Here is an 18,341-nt window from a genome sequence, read left to right as displayed (position 1 = left end):
GGAAGGCCGAGGCAGTGGCTCCTTCCTTGTTTATGGTTGTGGGCTCAGCCGTGCGACCAGTACTGGCGTCCACACTTGTGTCGCAGACATTGACTGAGTGGGCAAAACTTTAGCACCACAAATTGGGAGAGGAACAGGCTTCTCCTGTCTGCGTGGAACTATCAGACCAACTAGTGCAAGACCTTAAGTACGTTTGTGACACGTCCCTGGATACTCTCCCTCTGTTATCCAGGGCTTCAGTGTCAGCTGTGGTGCTGAGGCGCCTAATTTGGCTAAAATGCTGGTCTGCTGACCAGGCATCCAAAAAAGCCCTGATGGATCTTCCTGGGAGCCTCATTAGATGACATTATTAAAAATGCCACCGGTGGTAAGAGTACCTCACTCCCACAGGCCAGGAAGGCTAAAGAGCCACGCAGTAGGCAAGGGCCCTCTTTTTCCGCTCACAAACGGCTTTTTCGTCCGCCCGGAGCTTCAACGAAACGTCCCCAGCCTGACAGGACGTCCACGGACTGTCAAAAATGTCCCTGGAACCGCAAGCCTGCGAATAAAAGTGCTACCGCATGAAGGGTTGCCCCCACCCATGTCTCGGGTGGGGGGGGGGGGTCGCCTTCAGGAGTTTGCAGCTGTGGGTCTGCGATCTGATTTCCACAGGCTACATGATAGAGTTTCTCTCTTGGCCGCCAAACAGATTCTTCCCCTCCAGCATACCCATATCCCCGGCTCGCCGGGAGGCCCTCTTGGGGGCGGTAAGGGATTTGCTGAATCGCGGGGTGATTGTTCCGGGATCGGAACGCTTCCAGGGATTCTACTCAAATCTGTTTGTGGCTCCCAAGAAAGAAGGGGTACGTCCGATCTTGGACCTAAAAGCCCTCAATCACTTTGTAAAAGTGCAGAGGTTCAGAATGGAATCAGTTCGCTAAGTAGTCGCTGCACTCCATCAAGGGGACTCCCTGGCATCCTTAGACATCCAGGATGCGTACCTGCACATACCCATATGCATCATAAGTTTCTGCAGTTTGCAGTCGGGGAAGCCCATTACCAGTTTGTGGCTCTTCCCTTTGGTCTAGCTTCAGCCCCCAGAGTCTTTACCAAGGTATTGGCTCCAGTTTTGGCGTTGCTATGGCAATGTGGGATCGTGATTGTGGGATACCTAGATGATCTCCTCCTGAGTGCATCTTCCGCCTCAGAATTGGAGGAGGATGTGGCGATCACCATGCAGACCCTGCAAGAATTTGGGTGGCTGTTGAACCTAAAGAAGTCGGTGATTGAGCCGACCCAGCGTCTGGAGAACCTAGGCTTGCTGCTGGACTTCAGGGAAGCGAGAGTATTTCTCCCTTCAGACAAATTGCAGACTCTCAGATCTTCGGTAAAACTGCTGATGAACCGCAAGTGGTCGTCGCTCCGCTTTTGCATGTGAGTACTGGGACTCATGGTGGCCTCCTTCGAGGCAGTACCTTATGCCCAGTTGCACACCAACTGCAGAAGGAGATTTTGCCAAAATTGGACAAATCTCAGTTGTCCCTGGATTGACAGATCCAGGTGAGCCGGTCAATCAGAGACTCACTGATCTGGTGGTTGAGGTCCCCGGTGATTCAGTCCGGGAAATCGTTCCCTCCTATGAAATGGACGGTGATCAAAACGGACGCCAGTCTATCCGGCTGGGGTGGAGTGATGGGGGTTCAGTCGGCTCAGGGCTTCTGGTCGACGGAAGAATCCAAGTTGCCGATCAATCTGTTCGAATTGAGAGCGATCAGGCTGTGCCTCTACACATGGTCGATGAGACTGCACGAGCATCCGATCAGGATCCAGTCAGACAACGCCATGGCCGTGGCATACGTCAATCACCAAGGGGGAACAAGAAGCTCAGCCGCTGCATGGGAGGTCGCTCACATACTTCGGTGGGTAGAGCGACATGTACCAGCCCTGTCGGCCATTTACATCCCGGGAGTGGAGAACTGGCAGGCGGACTATTTGAGTCGACAGATGCTGGACCCAGGAGAATGGGCATTGCATCCGGAGAAATTCAGGTTGCTGTGCCTGAGGTGGGGCACACCAGACGTGGATCTGCTGGCCTCCCATATCAATCAAGAGGTGCCAAAATTCGTGTCCAGGACAAGAGATCCGTGGGCCGTCGCGTCAGACGCGCTGGTGGCTCCGTGGGATCAGTACCAGCTGATCTACGCCTTTCCTCCACTGAAACTGTTACCACGTCTGCTTCGCAGAGTGGAAGCCGAGGGGATCCCAGTGATACTGGTTGCCCCAGATTGGCCTCAGCGTCCCTGGTACGCAGACCTGGTGACTGCCGCTGCGAGAGGACCTTCTGGCTCAAGGTCCGATTTTCCATCCTGCTTTACCATCGCTAACTTTAACGGTATGGCTATTGAGAGCCAGGTTTTGAGGAACCGGGGTCTGTCAGACTCGGTGATCCCAACTATGTTGAGAGCGCGGGAATCTTCTTCTCGGAAGATATACCATCGTACCTGGAAGGTCTACATCTGCATGAGTGAGAAGAAAGGATGGCATCCGCGCTCCTTTTCCATATCCTGCTGTTTCTTCAGCAAGGAGTAGACCAGAAATTGGCATTAAAGGGCAAATTTCAGCCTTGGCTGTCTTTTTTCAGCGACCCCTAGCATCTCACTCTTTAGTGAGTACCTTTGTTCAGGGGGTACAACATGTAGTCCCTCCGGTGCGTCCACCGTTACCCCCTTGGGATCTGAACCTGGTGTTGTCGGTGCTTCAGAAACCGCCATTTGAAAAAATCAGGGAGATTCCCCTGTTGACTCTTTCCCAGAAAGTGGTCTTCCTAGTGGCCATCACGTCGGCCAGGAGGGTTTCGGAACTGGCGTCCTTGTCTTGCAAGTCGCCCTATCTGGTTATCCACAAGGATAAGGTGGTGTTGCGTCCGCAACCGCCTTTTCTTTCCCGAAAGTGGTCTCGGCTTTTCATATCAATGAGGACATTGTATTGCCATCTCTGTGTCCTAAGCCGAAGCACCCTAAGGAAGTGGCCCTTCACGCTCTGGATGTGGTTCGGGCTCCTAAGGTGTATTGGTCTGCCACGGCTCCCTTTCGGAAGTCAGACTCACTGTTTGTTTCGGTGGCTGGTCCAAAGAAAGTCTCGTCGGCCACCATTTCCAGGTGGATCAGACAGATTGTAGTACAAGCCTACACCTTGAAGGGGCAGGTTCCTCCCTTTCCGGTCACGGCCCACTCCACAAGGGCAATCGGAACGTCTTGGGCCTTCCGACATGAAGCGTCTGCCGCTCAGGTGTGTAAAGCAGCGATCTGGTCATCTCTCCACACGTTTACCAAGTTCTACAAGGTAGACGTCTGTGCATCGGCTGATGCCTGTTTTGCCCGCAAAGTTTTGCAGGCGGCCGTGTAGTTGCAATTGAATATGCACTATATATTTTCTGGTTTTTCGATAAAAACACAGTACTGTTATGTTAATGCGCTGTTTGCGCAGTTTGGTGCGGTCTTGGGTGATCACTCCTGTTGAGGATACCCTGTTTTTTTTGTGGTGATTTTTCCACGCACTGTTGTTTTTTGTGGGTTTAGTTTTACTAGTTCCCACTTGCCATGGTGGATGACGTTTGTATGCTGTTTTTTCCCACCCCCTCATTTGGCGCCGCTTGGGGACGTCCCATTTGTTACAGAGTGGAGCTGTGTCGGTCGGTGAATATAAGAGAAAATAGGATTTTTTGTACTCACCGTAAAATCCTTTTCTCTGTTATTCACCGACTGACACAGCGCCCGACCCTCCTTTTATCTTTACGTTATACTGCTTGTTGGCGTACTGAGGTCTGTCTGCAGATGGGAGGGTTGTTAACCAAGGGACCGTCCCCCTGGGCGGAGCTAAGAGTTCTGAGTGTTATATTACAACTATGCCTAGTATTCTCCTAGTGATAAGGCTAACAATCCATTTGTTACAGAGAGGAGCTGTGTCAGTCGGTGAATTACAGAGAAAAGGATTTTACGGTGAGTACAAAAAATCCTATCATTCAGGGAAGCCTATCCCACACCTATCCCACACCCACCTAACAACTGTCCCCGAGCCACCCCCATCAAATCATTCCCCGAATCTATTATGTTTTGTACCACCACCCCCTCCCTTTAGAATGTAAGCTCTACGAGCCGGGCCCTCCTGTCCCTTCTGTATTGAACTGTGCTGTAATTGTAATATCCCCCCCTCTACATTGTAAAGCGCTGCCTAAATGGTTGGCGCTATATAAATCGTGTATAATAATAAAAAAAAAGGAACTTTAACCACTTAAGGACCGGAAGATTTTCCCCCTTAATGACCAGGCCATTCTTTGTGATACGGCACTGCGGCGCTTTAACTGACAATTGTGCAGTTGTGCGACGCTGTACTCCAACAAAATTGACGTCCTTTTTTTTCCCACATATAGAGCTTTCTTTTGGTGGTATTTGATCAGCTCTGCGTTTTTTATTTTTTGCATTATAAACAAAAAAAGAGCAACAATTTTGAGAAAAAAATAATACTTTTTACCTTTTGCTATAATAAATATCCCAAAAAATAAAAAATTCTTCATCCGTTAAGGCCAATATGTATTCTACATATTTTTGGTTAAAAAAATTTGCAATAAGTGTACAGTATATTGATTGGTTTGCGCAAAAGTTATAGCGCCTGCAAAATAGGGGATATATTTATGGCATTTTTATTATTCTTTTTTTTTTTTTTTTACTAGTAATGGCGGTGATCAGCGATTTTTAGCAGGACTGCGACATTGCGGTGGACAGATCGAAGACTTTTGATACTTTTTGGGGACCATTGACATTTATACAGCGATCAGAGCTATAAATAGCCACTTATTACTGTATAAATATCACTGGCAGGGAAGGGGTTAACACTAGGGGGCGATCAAGCGGTTAATTGTGTTCCTTGGGAGGTGTTTCTAACCAGGGGGAGTGTACTGACTGGAGGAGGAGAGAGATCGCTGTTCCTGATCACTAGGAACAGCAGATCACTCTCTACTTCCCTGACAGAACGGGAATCTGTTTGTTTGAATTGACAGATCCCCGTTCTGTCCCCCGTGCGCCCCCTATAACGCTTAAAGCGGCCGCCATACAGCTACGGCGATTTGCGCAGGGGCGCCAACCTACCATCGGCAAGTAGTTAAAGTGATTATACATACTCCCTTTTTTTAATTTCAATAACAAGCATGTTATACTTACCAGTGGTATTGCACAGAGCAGCCCCAATCATCCTCTTCTTGGGTCCAACACCAGTGGTCCTGGTTCCCCCCCTGCCCCCGCCAAGTGCCCGCCATTGCAAGACAGTTGCTATGTGGGCACCCGTGCATGCTGGCTCCCGAGCCCCAGTCTATGTGCCCATTGACCCACAGAATATTGTCATTTTCTTTCACAATTGTTTTGAAAATGAAGAAATTAAATAAATAGGTTTTGTAATTTTAACTGCTTCCCGACCGCCTCATGGCGATATACGTCGGCAGAAGGGCGCGTACAGGCAAAATCACGTACCTGTACGTTGCCCTTTAAGAGGCGGCGGGGGCGTGCCCACGAGAATCTCCGTGAGTCCGGTCGCGGGTCCCGCAGACTCAATCGCCGCAGGGATACCAGCGATCGTCTCACGGAGAGGAAGAACGGGGAGATGCTAAAGTAAACAAGCATCTCCCCGTTCTGCCTAGCAACATTGACACTGATCTCTGCTCCCTGTGATTGGAGCAGAGATCAGTGATGTGTAAAACACAGCCACGCCCCCCCACAGTTAGCAACACGCCCCTAGGACACACTTAACTCCTACACTGCCACCTAGTGTTTAACCCCTTCACTGCCAGTGTCATTTACACAGGAATCGATGCATTTGTATAGCACTGATTGCTATATAAATGCCAATGGTCCCAAAAATGTGTCAAAAATGGACAATGCGTCCGCCATAATGTCACAGTCATGATAAAAATCGCTGATCGCCACCATTTAAAAAAATATAAAAATATTAATAAAAATGCCATAAAACTATCCCCTATTTTGTAAACGCAATAACTTTTGCGCAAACCAATCAATAATCGCTTATTGCAATTTATTTATTTATTTTACCAAAAATATGTAGAAGAATGCGTATCGGCCTAAACTGAGGAAAATTTTTTTTCTTATATATTTCTGGGGGGTATTTATTATACCAAAAGGTAAAAAATAATGTGTTTTTTTCAAAATTGTCACACTTTTTTTGTTTATAGCGCAAAAAATAAAAACCGCAAAAAAATACCACCCCACCAAAAGAAAGCTCTATTTGTGGGAAAAAAGGATGTCAATTTTGTTTGGGAGCTACGTCGCGCGACTGCGCAATTGTCAGTTAAATTGACGCAGTGCCGAAACGCAAAAAGTGCTCTGGTCAGGAAGGGGGTCAATTCTTCCGGGGCTGAAGTGGTTAACAAGTTATGTCTCACACACAGCATAGGCATACTTATGCCGCTTACACACGATCGGAATTCTCGTCGGAAAAGCTCTGATGGTTTTCCCGACGGAATTCGGCTCAAGCTGTCTTGCCTACACACGGCCACACCAAATTCCGATCGTTTATAACGCGGTGACGTACAACACGTACGACGCGACTAGAAAAAGGAAGTTCAATAGCCAGTAGCCAATAGCTTCTGTCTCGTAGTTGAATCTGAGCATGCGTGATTTTTGGCATGTTAGAATTGCATACACATGATCCGAATTACCGATAAAAAGTTTTTCCGTCGGGAAAATTGAGAACATGCTATCAATTTTTGGCTGGCGGGAATTCGGGCAGCTAAATTCCGATGGAGCGTACACACGGTCGCATTTTCCGATAGAAAACTCTCATCTGTCTTTTTCTGGCCGGAATTCCGATCGTGTGTACACGGCATTAGAATTCATTTTTCATGGCCTAGCCACATAGAAGGGCCCAAAATCCAAGGAGCACCTTCAGTATTTCTAGAGGCATGAATTACACATCTAGTTTCCTGACTACCTATCACATTTTTGGAGGCCTTGGAACACCAGGACAGTGAAAACACCCACGTGACCCCAATGCCTTCATAGATAAATGTCAGATTGTTAGGGTGGACGTTCCCAGGCAAGCTATGCTTGCATGTAGACTAGGTAATGTCATGGCATGGCATCTTCCAGCCAGGAAATTAGGTGGGTTCCGTCTGACTTGCTGCAGCTTCTAATTCACATGAGAAGCTCACAGTGTGCGGTGAAATCAGAGTAAGCCATTTCAGTCCAGGAGAGGAGCCGTTAGAACTGTGCAAGACTCTTGGCCTAGGAGACGTAGGAAATTAGTTTGTGAATCACTCCAGTGACAAGCACTCATACACGTTCTATCAGTTGTAAGGGGAATAAGCTTTTGGAAGGTATATTGTATTCTTTAACTCATTAACTGATTCCATGAAGTTGTTGTTCGTTATAATAGTGAATTTTCTTCTAGAGTCATTTCTTTTAGATCATTTTAGCTCATTTTGAACCTCATAGTCTTTTTTTTTTTGTTTAATATGGCTTCTGTTGATATGTATGTTTGCTGATCAGGCAGTTTCGCTGGTGAAGATCATGGAGAGAATCCGCGGAGAGAGCCTTCATGTCAACATCGGTCTTGCTTTGGAGCATCACCTGGAGGCCATCCACTTGACACAGGCACGGCGCAAAGATGAAATAGTTAATGCCGCCAATCGTCAGAAACAAGGAGCCCCTCGCTACAATAACGAGAGAGGTATAATTTTGCAGTCCGCTCAGGATTGCAACTGGAATTGGTTGGACTGGATGGACTTGTGTTTTTTTTAAGCAGACTAACTATGTAAGGCGGAGAAACTGACATCTGTCAATGCTGTAGAATCATTAGGCTTGCAGGTTCATTATAGCACCAGTGGTTCTCAACCATCGGGCTGCAGCCTCCCTTCTCCCACGACTCCAGACAGCTCCAGATCTCTTAACCTTCCACAGTACCTCCCAGCTCTCATAGTGCTCCCCAGCTTGCTATTGAGCCTCCAGCCCTGCCTAGCACCCCCAAACTCCAACAGTTTCCCAAAGCACCCTCCAGCTTCCTCCAGAACCCTCATCAACTATAAGACCACCAGGTCTGCTGCAGAGTTTCCTAACCATGCAGGCCCCCTGAATACCCTTAGCCTTCACAGTGGTGTCCAGCTTCCTCAGTGCCCCCCCCCCCCAACTTGCTGCAGAGCCTCCAGCCCTCCACAGTGCCCCCATCCTCCAGCTGTGTCCCACAGCTTCCTCTAGAAACCTCCTCCCCTATAGGGCCGCCAGGTCTGCTGCAGACTGTCCTAACCCTCAAGACCACCTGAGTACCCTCAGCCTCCACAGTGCCGCCCAGCCTTCCTCAGTGCCCCCCACCTTGCTGCAGAGCCTGCAGTCCTTCATAGGGCCTCCAGCAGTGTTCCACAGCATCCTCCAGCTTCTTCTAGAAACCTCTTCCCCCTATAGAGGCACCAGGTCTGCTGCAGAGTCTCCTAACTCTCCAGGTCTCCTTAGTATACCCTTAGTCTCCACAGTGCTGCTCAGCATACCTCAGTGCCCCTCAGCTTGCTGCAGAGCCCTCAGCCCTTCATAGTGCCCTCAAGCTCCAACAGAGTCCCACAGCACCCTCCAGCTTCCTCCAGAATCCCCTACAGGGCCACCAGGTCTGCTGCAGACTGCAGAGTCCCCTAACCCACTCCACCACCTCTGCCCCCCCAAAAAAGTCACAACCAGCCCTGAGCTTTCCAGAATTTCAATACTTATTTTGCATCACCATGTATTTATTGTGTGAGTATAAATGCACACAACCACCTTGATGAAATCAGCTTCACATCCAAACCCCCCCTTCAAATTAGAAGTCCCCTCATTACATCAGAGCCTCCCCTACACATCAGAGGATCCTCTTTACATCAGAGTCTACCCTTCATGTCAGAGGCCCCCCTACATATCAGAGTCCCCCCTATACATCTGGGCCCCCCCATTACCACAGAGTCCCCCATCACATCAGAATGCCCCCTATACATGAGACCCCCACTTTACATCAGAGTACCCATAAAACAGAGTCCCCCCATCACCACAGCGCCCCCCCCCCCCCCCCCCCCGTAACACAGAGTCCTCTCATCCATCTCTGATCCAGGACAAATTGGGGGCCTCTCCCGCCACCGATAAAATTGATCTTGCAGCGAATCCACCACAGAGAATACTTTTATCTGAAAGCCGACCGCCCGCTGAAGAAGAGGATACCTGGTTATGGCAGCTAGCTGCTGCCATAACAACGATATTCCTCTTCAAACACCTGTCGTCTAACAACGGCGGGTGGTCGGCAAGTGGTTAATGTCAGTTGGCTGAGTTGGTTAATGTCGGTTGGTTGGTTGAGGTTGGCTGAGTTGATTAAGATTGGTTGGCTGAGTTGGTTGAAATTGCTTGGCTGAGTTGGTTGAGATTGGTTGGCTGAGTTGGTTGAGGTTGAGATTGGTTGGCTGAGTTGGTTGAGATTAGTTGGTTGAGATTGGTTGGCTGAGTTGGTTAATGTTGGTTGGCTGAGCTGGTTAATGTTAAATGGCTAAGGAGTTGGTTAAGGTTGGTTGGCTAAGTTAGTTAATGTCAGTTGGCTGAGTTGGTTAATGTGGGTTGGCTGAGTTGGTTAATGTCGGTTGGCTGAGGAGTTGGTTAGTTAAGGTTGTTTGGCTGAGTTGGTTAATGTTGGTTGGCTGAGATGGTTGAGGTTGGTTGACTGAGTAGGTCGAGTTTGGTTGGCTGAGTAGGTTGAGGTTGGTTGGCTGAGTAGGTCAAGGTTGATTGGCTGAGTAGGTTGAGGTTGGTTGGCTAAGTTGGTTAAGGTTGGCTGGTTGGTTGAGACTGGTTGGTAGAGTTTATTAATGTTGGTTGGCTGAGGAGTAGGTTAAGGTTGGTTGGTTTGTTGAGGTTGGTTGAGATTGGTTGGCTGAGTTGGTTAATTGTTAAAAGGCTGAGAAGTTGGTTAAGGTTGATTGAGATTGGTTGGCTGAGTTGGTTAATGTTGGTTGGCTGAGTTGGTTAATGTTGGTTGGCTGAGTTGGTTAATGATAAATGGCTGAGGAGTTGGTTAGTTGAGGTTGGTTGGCTGAGTAGGTTGAGGTTGGTTGGCTAAGTTGGCTGGTTGGTTGAGATTGGTTGGCTGAGTTGGTTAATGTCGGTTGGCTGAGTTTGTTAATGTTGGTTGGTTGGTTGAGATTGGTTGGCTGAGTTGATTAATGTTGGTTGGCTGAGTTGGTTAATGATAAATGGCTGAGGAGTTGGTTAAGGTTGGTTGGTTGACTGAGTTGGTTAATGTCAGTTGGCTGAGTTGGTTAATGTTGGTTAATGTCAGTTGGCTGAGTTGGTTAATGTCGGTTGGCTGAGGAGTTGGTTAGTTGAAGTTGTTTGGCTGAGTTGGTTAATGTTGGTTGACTGAGTTGGTTGAGGTTGATTGGCTGAGTAGATCGAGGTTGGTTGGCTGAGTAGATCGAGGTTGCTTGGCTGAGTAGGTCGAGGTTGGTTGGCTGAGTAGGTCGAGGTTGGTTGGCTGAGTAGGTTGAGATTGGTTGGCTGAGTAATTCCAGGTTGGTTGGCTGAGTAGGTCCAGGTTGGTTGGCTGAGTACGTTGAGGTTGGTTGGGTAAGTTGGTTGAGGTTGGCTGGTTGGTTGAGATTGGTTGGCTGAGTTGGTTAATGTTGGTTGGCTGAGGAGTTGGTTTAAGTTGGTATGTTGGTTGGCTGAGTTAGTTGAGATTGGTTGGCTGAGTTGGTTAATGTTGGTTGGCTGAGTAGGTCGAGGTTGGTTGGCTAAGTAGGTTGAGGTTGGCTGGTTGGTTGAGATTGGTTGGCTGAGTTGGTTAATGACGGTTGGCAGAGTTGGTTAATGACGGTTGGCAGAGTTGGTTAATGACGGTTGGCAGAGTTCGTTAATGACGGTTGGCAGAGTTTGTTAATGTCGGTTGGCAGAGTTTGTTAATGTCGGTTGGCTGAGGAGTTGGTTTGTTGAGGTTGGTTGGCTGAGTTGGTTAATGTTGGTTGGCTGAGTAGGTTGAGGTTGGTTGGCTGAGTAGGTCAAGGTTATTTGGCTGAGAAGGTAGAGGTTGGTTGGCTAAGTTGGTTGAGGTTGGCTGGTTGGTTGAGATTGGTTGGCTGAGTTGGTTAATGTTGGTTGGCTGAGGAGTTGTTTAAAGTTGGTATGTTGGTTGGTTGAGATTGGTTGGCTGAGTTGGTTAATGTTGGTTGGCTGAGTTGGTTGAGGTTGGTTGGCTGAGTAGGTTGAGGTTGGTTGGCTGAGTTAGTTGAGGTTGGTTGGCTGAGTAGGTCGAGATTGGTTGGCTGAGTAGGTTGAGGTTGGTTGGCTAAGTTGGTTGAGGTTGGTTGGTTAATGTTGGTTGAGCTCGGTTGGCTGAGTTTGGCTGAGTTATTTGAGATTGGTTGGCTGAATTTCCACAGGTGCACCAATGCTCGGGGGAGGAGGGGGGGTTTGGGCAGGGTCCCTACAGTGATAGTGTCTGTTGAAGGTTTACCTGGTGTGTGGCCCTGTCAGATATCACTGGACAAGCTGAAAAATATTTTCTTGACTTTATGAAGAAAATTTTATTTTTGTACGCTCTCCAAGATGGGGTCAATGACTCGCTGACCTTTATATCTGCTTCCTTTTAGATGTCTTGGCTTTGGCCGGCGCTATGAAAGAGATGGTGTCCACCACACGTAAGGCCCGCACCGCTCTGTGGTGCGCTTTACAGATCACTCTATCCAAATGCCCCTCTGGCATCACTGTGAAGCCTGAAGACCTGGAGAGGGCCCTGCAGGAGCTGTGCCCTAACAAGACCCCTGGCGTGGAAGCTGAACCCTGCTCTGATGTCGGCAGTGCTGGTAGAGAGTGAAAGGGAAACAAAAAAAAAAACCTACGCATAATTTACAGCCATTTCTGGCAATAAGTACCCTCCTCCTGCCAGGAAAGGGAGGCCGGCATTATTACCTTCGCAAGCTACTCTGGATGATTTTGGCCATCAAACGGCAGCTTTAATAGGATATCTTTGTAACATTTTTGTATAGGCACCTTCCGCTGCATTTTTATTGTGTTTCAACTAGGTGAAAACCATGACCAGTGTTCCTTTCATCCTACGCACCTCTGGGGTTTGTCTAGTCCCAAAACGATCGTCATTTGTCTTTTTTTAGAAGAAAAAAAGTGTTTTGTTTTGTGCCAAAGAGGGGAAATTCAGCCGTACGTAGGTCTGTGTAAATTCCGTTTCCTTTACAACCAAAATGCCTAAACTTTGTATTTCCGTCATGGTGGTTTTTGTTAAATTCTTTTGCATGGGAAGAGAGAGCACCCATGGATGCCAAACATAACGCATGTCCAGCGTGCTTTGTCTCGGCTGGGGTAAGCTTTAGATGTGAATGTGGACTGTAGCATCAGTGCCCAGCTTACATTTCAGGAAGCTGAACTCCAGGCAGATATGTAAAGGTACCAGAGCTTCTTACACCTCAGTGGCAAGGTCAATTTATTCAAAGGTGTCCCCTCTCCCACTCTAAAATGCTGCACCTGTGGGGGGGGGAGGTGGAGAAAATGCTTTGATAATATAATCACCTTGCATAGTGCAGGGGGTGACATCCCTGACTTCCATAGTGGGGGAGGTGACTTCCCTAACTTCCATAGTGCAGGAGGTGGCTTCCATAGTGCAGGAGGTGACTGCCATAGTCCATAAGTTGACTTCCATAGTGTGGGAGGTGACTTCCCTGACATCCATAGTGCAGGAGGTGACTTCCCTGACATTCATAGTGCAGGAGGTGACATTCCTGACTTCCATAGTGCGGGAGGTGACTTTAATAGAATGGGAGTTGACATTCATAGTGTGGAAGGTAAATTTCCTGACTTCCATAGTGTGGGAGGTAACTTCCCTGACATCCATAGTGCAGGAGGTGACGTCCCTGACTTTCAAAAATACAGGAGGTGACTTTCATAGAGTGGGAGGTGACATCTATTGTGTGGGAGGTGACATCCCGGACTTCGATAGTGCAGGAGGTAACATCCCTGACTTCCATAGTGTGGAAGGTGACATCCTTGACTTTCATAGTTCAGGAGGGGATGTCCCAGACTTCCATAGTTTGAGAGGTGACTTCCATAGTGTGGGAGTTGACATCCATGACTTCCATAGTTCGGGAGGTGACTTCCATAGTGCAGGGGGTGATATCATAAACCTGCCAACAATAACATGAGGAATGCTGAGTATCCCAAATCTTGCAAGAAGACATTAAAGCACAGTGTCGGATCATCTTCTCATTTGAACTATTCAACATTCTCTGAGATCTGGCCAGAAGGAGGACAACATCACTCATGCATAATATGGTATTAGCCTCTTTCATCCAACTGCAGGGCTCTGATTTGGAGAGGGAGAAGCAGGACAAGTAGCCAATTGGCTGTGCTCCTGCGCTATGTCTGTGCTGCAGTGCAGGAAGCATGCTAATAGACAAGCGAGAAGATCCCAACAGGTGCAACATTTTGGCGGGGGGGGGGGGAGGGGATTGGCAACTTAAATGCAGACCTTGCTACAGAGGTGACCTGGTATTAGCCTCTTTTAATCCCCTGCAGAGCTCCAATTTAGAGAGGGAGAAGCAGCACAAGGAGCCAATTGACTGTGCTGCAGTGCAGGGAGCATGCTGATAGGATGAGAGCGGATGTTGGTTGAATTGGATGGACTTGTGTCTTTTTTTCAACCAGATTAACTAAGTAACTATAAGACAAGATCCCATCAGTCTGCTGCTTTTCCTTTCACTACCCAATCAGAGGCTGGAGGAGGGACAAGATCTGGAACAGAGACAAATCGGGTCCCCTCCCCTGCCAGACAATTATTTAATCTGGAATATTTAGCCAATCGCCTGGAGTTCATCATCAAGCTTCCCCTTGCCGACAGTTTTGCTTGTTTCTGAGCTCATATTATTAAGTTAGTAGTTTAAAAATAATAATAATTATAAAAAATGATATGTTATTAACTTGGTAATTAACAGAAGAAAATACAAAATATTGTATATCACAGTATTGGTTAGACCAATCAGACGCAGCCTGGAATAGATAGTTTATTATCGATCGGTCGTTTCCTGTGATTTATAAGTAAGTCGAAGAGTCGATTGTCACTCAGGAGCAGTGTTTGTTTCAGTAATTAAAGCGAAAAAAAGAACATTTAATCTAGTTTGCACTTAATCAAAGTTAGTTTTTTTTTTTTATTATTATTTAAAACAAATAAATACATTTTAATTCCTAAAGGAATATACATTCTATTTATTTTGTTTATGACGTTTGCTAAATAATTTTAACATATACTCATGGTATTTACTCAGGAAATATAGTCAATTGCTTAGGTACAAATAAAGTATATTTAGGCAGGGTGGCGTGCATAAAAAAAAAAATAAAAAATGTATTTATAGGTTACCAAAATGTTTTTTTTTTTTCTTTAATGTTTTTGATATATGCATTGTGAGTTCCTAGAGCCGTCAGACTGGGCGGAGACTAGAGCAGTGCTGCCGTCAGGCTGGGCGGAGACTAGAGCCGTGCTGCCGCCAGGCTGGGCGGAGACTAGAGCCGTGCTGCCGCCAGTTTGGGCGGAGACTAGATCAGTGCTGCCGCCAGACTGGGCGTAGAGTAGAGCAGTGCTGCCGCCAGTCTGGGTGGAGACTAGGGGACTAGTGTGATTTGCCAATACAGTGTAAGCCCGTGAGTTGATGCTGATTCGGTTGCCTTTGTCTTTTCCTGTGGCTTCTGACAATCATGTCTTTTTTTTTTTTTTTTTTTTAAGTTTTTCTATTTTTTTTTTTTTCTCTTAATGTGAATGTACGGTCAGAGACAGTTGACGTCTGTTTTTGCATGGTCTTTTTATAGTGTATATTTAAGTCACAGTAAATATATTGTTTATTTGGTGCTAGCATGAACTAGAAGAGGTGATTATGCTATATATTGTTAGATACACTGTTTGTATTTTATAACCTATCAGTTGCCACTTTAGAAAGAAGAAAACACTAAATGATATTTAATTTTTTTTTTTTTTCTGGTTACATTTGAGAGTATAGGATGGTTTGTAGTGTAAAAAAATAAAAAATAGAAAATTGTGATATTTCTGTATAACACATTTTTGCAGCACTTGTGTATGGTCATGTGACCAGTAAAATAAACACTTGTTTAAAAACAAGTAAGTTTTTTTGGGGGATTTTATATTAATTTTGTTTTTGCTTTTTGTGGTGGTATTATACAATTTTTTTATTTTTAAATCCTCCTTAACGTTTTCATATGAGTTCACAGATGATAGCCCTAAAGCAGAACTAAAGTATCTTTTTTTTTATTTGTATATAAACAATACAAAATTGTAAATTAAAAATAGTGCATGCATGCCCCCTTGCAGTTCTGTTACATTTTGCATTATGCATATATTATATTATTTTAATACATTTTGCTTTATGCATACATTATATTATCGTATTATAGTTTGCAGTATGCATACATTATATTATTTTTATATAGTTTGCATTATGTATGTATTCTATTGTATTCAATTTTTAATTATGCATATACTATAATATATTTAAATATTGTGCATTATGTATATATTATAATTTATATATATATATATATATATATATATATATATATATATATATATATATATATATATATATATATAATTTTTTATGGATAATGCAAACTATATTAACATAACGTGTGCATAATGCAAACTATAATAAAATAAAATAATGTGCGCATAATGCAAAATATGTAAAAAATATAATATATGCATAATGCAACATATACTCAAATAAAATAATATATTCATAATGAAAAAAAAATATAAAAAAAAAAATAAAAAAAATATATATATATATATATATATATATATATATATATATATATATATACTTATATATATATATATTCTATGTTTTTGCTATATTTTGCAATATACATATATTATAGTATTTGTATACATTTTTCCTTATGTGTATATTATATTGTATGCCTAGTGCAAACTATATTAAAATAATGTATGCATAATGCAAAATATTCATAAGGCAGAATATAATAATATAGTGTATTCATAATGCAAAAATCTGTAAAATATCATATTTTATTATTTTGCATTATGCATACATTATAATTTTAAATATTTTGCATTATGCATATATTATATTTTATATATTTTGAATTATGCATACATTCTATTATCTGCAGAATGCAAACTATATTAAAATCTATAATATATGCATAATGCAAATTATAAAAAATATATATAATGTATGTGCATAATGCAAAATATAATGAGATATATTCTTAAGGCAAAATATATTAATGTAATATATTCATATTGCTAAATATAAGAATACATCCTCTTTAATTTTTTGCATTATGCATACGTTATAATGTTTCTAAATATTTTGCATTATGCATATATTATAATATATAAAATAATATAATGTATACGTAATGCACAATATAATAAAATAAGATCTATTCATAAGGAAAAGGATATTAAAGTAATATATTCTTAATGCAAAATATAATAATATAATTTATTATATTTTGCATTATGCATATATTATAATATTTATATATATTTAGCATATATTATATGCATAATGCAAACTATATTTAAATAATATAATGTGTGCATAATGCAAACTATAAAAAAATTATATTATATTCATAATGAAAAATATAATAAAGTAATACATTATATTTTGCATTATGCATACATTATAATTTTAAATATTTTGCATTATGCATACATTATATTATCTGCAGAATGCAAACTATATTAAAATCTATAATATATGCATAATGCAAATAATAAAAAAAAAAAAATATGTATGCATAATGCAAAATATAATGAGATATATTCTTAAGGCAAAATATATTAATGTAATATATTCATATTGCAAAATATAAGAATACATCCTCTCAAATTTTTGGCATTATGCATACATTATAATTTTAAATATTTTGCATTATGCATATATTATAATATATAAAACAATATAATGTATACGTAATGCACAATATAATAAAATAATAAGATCTATTCATAAGGAAAAGGATATTGAAGTAATATATTCTTAATGCAAAATATAATAAAATCATTTATTATTTTATTATATTTAGCATTATGCATACATTATAATTTTAAATATTTTGCATTATGCATATATTATAATATTTATATATATATTTAGCATATATTATATGCATAATGCAAACTATTTAAATAATATAATGTGTGCATTATAACTATAAAACTATAAAAAAAATTATATTCATAATCAAAAATATAATAAAGTAATACATTATATTTTGCATTATGCATATATTATTATATTTTTTAATATTTTGCATTATGCATGTATTATATTTAGAATATTTTATTTATGCACATACTATTTTTATGTTTTGCATTGTGCATATATTATATGAACCATTTGCCTAGTTTGTTGATCGAGGTATAGTCCACGTCTTATTCCCTGTTTCAACACATAACGAGGGTGTAGCACGGTATAAAATACCCCCCCCCCCCCCAGGACCAGAGAGACCTCTGAGCTGTGAAGCTTGCAGAGCTGAAATGGAGAGGTCACAGATAAGCCGGGTCTTGCGCCGTGCCATCTAATCCATTTGCTTAGAGGAGTGGCGCAGGCAAAGATCCTGCACCGCCCCTTGATAATTCCCCCCTCGGTTTTGCGAGCGTACATGTGTGGGTTGTTTTATACTTACATTTTAAGAATGTTTGCATTAAAAAAAACATTTAGTTCTGCTTTATCCGTTTTTTTCTTTGATACTCTTGTTGGTTTTTGTAATCGTTATCGACATCTAGAACATTCCCGTTTTCTGGCCCATCGGTTAATATTGTAAAGGGTCAAAGGCCTCTGTTGTGTGGGTTGGGGGACCCGGGGGGGGGGGGGGGAGAACTTGTTACCCTTTATCTCCCCCAAAGTCATTGTTGTGTCATCACATGTTCTGCTCATTCTATTGTCGGTGTAATACTGTGACCTTGTGATGCGTTTCGTTGGCCTTCCTGTATATTCAGACATTATTTACAGAGAGCATAGAGGCAGGACATGCATTGTAGTCGGCATGCATTGGGTAGGTATCGTAGGTTGGTGTGTGCCCTAAAATATTATTTCACTGCTTTGCCCTCAGTGACCTGGAGAGAAGAGTGAGGCGTTGCTTTTCATTCTTTTGACAGCGGCCTCTAAAATCACACTCCACTTCGTTTTGCTTTTTTCGAAAAATAAAGAAATACCCAGTGACATCATTCTATGAAAGAACAGGGAGGAGCATGCATATCTAAAGGGATCCTGAAAATGTGTTTTCATTACTATGTCTATCATTCTA

The 18,341-nt window shown here is 43.1% G+C and overlaps 1 protein-coding gene across 1 annotated transcript in view; it reads left to right on the top strand.

Moving 5' to 3' along the window:
* Positions 1-14,668, top strand: part of LOC143995888 (uncharacterized) — a 36,165-nt gene extending 21,497 nt beyond the window's left edge. Inside the window, exons 6-7 of the mRNA XM_077490634.1 lie at positions 7,533-7,713; positions 11,633-14,668. Coding sequence (XP_077346760.1) covers positions 7,533-7,713; positions 11,633-11,856 — 405 coding nt within the window. The 3' untranslated portion in view covers positions 11,857-14,668. The remainder of the gene's footprint in view (positions 1-7,532; positions 7,714-11,632) is intronic.
* Positions 14,669-18,341: the final 3,673 nt, after the last annotated feature.

The sequence above is a fragment of the Lithobates pipiens genome, unplaced genomic scaffold (assembly GCF_037356315.1).
Source record: "Lithobates pipiens isolate NorthernLeopardFrog02 unplaced genomic scaffold, aLitPip1_a1.2 Scaffold_19, whole genome shotgun sequence".
NCBI lineage: Eukaryota > Metazoa > Chordata > Amphibia > Anura > Ranidae > Lithobates > Lithobates pipiens.
This window is presented reverse-complemented; position numbering and strand designations above follow the sequence as displayed.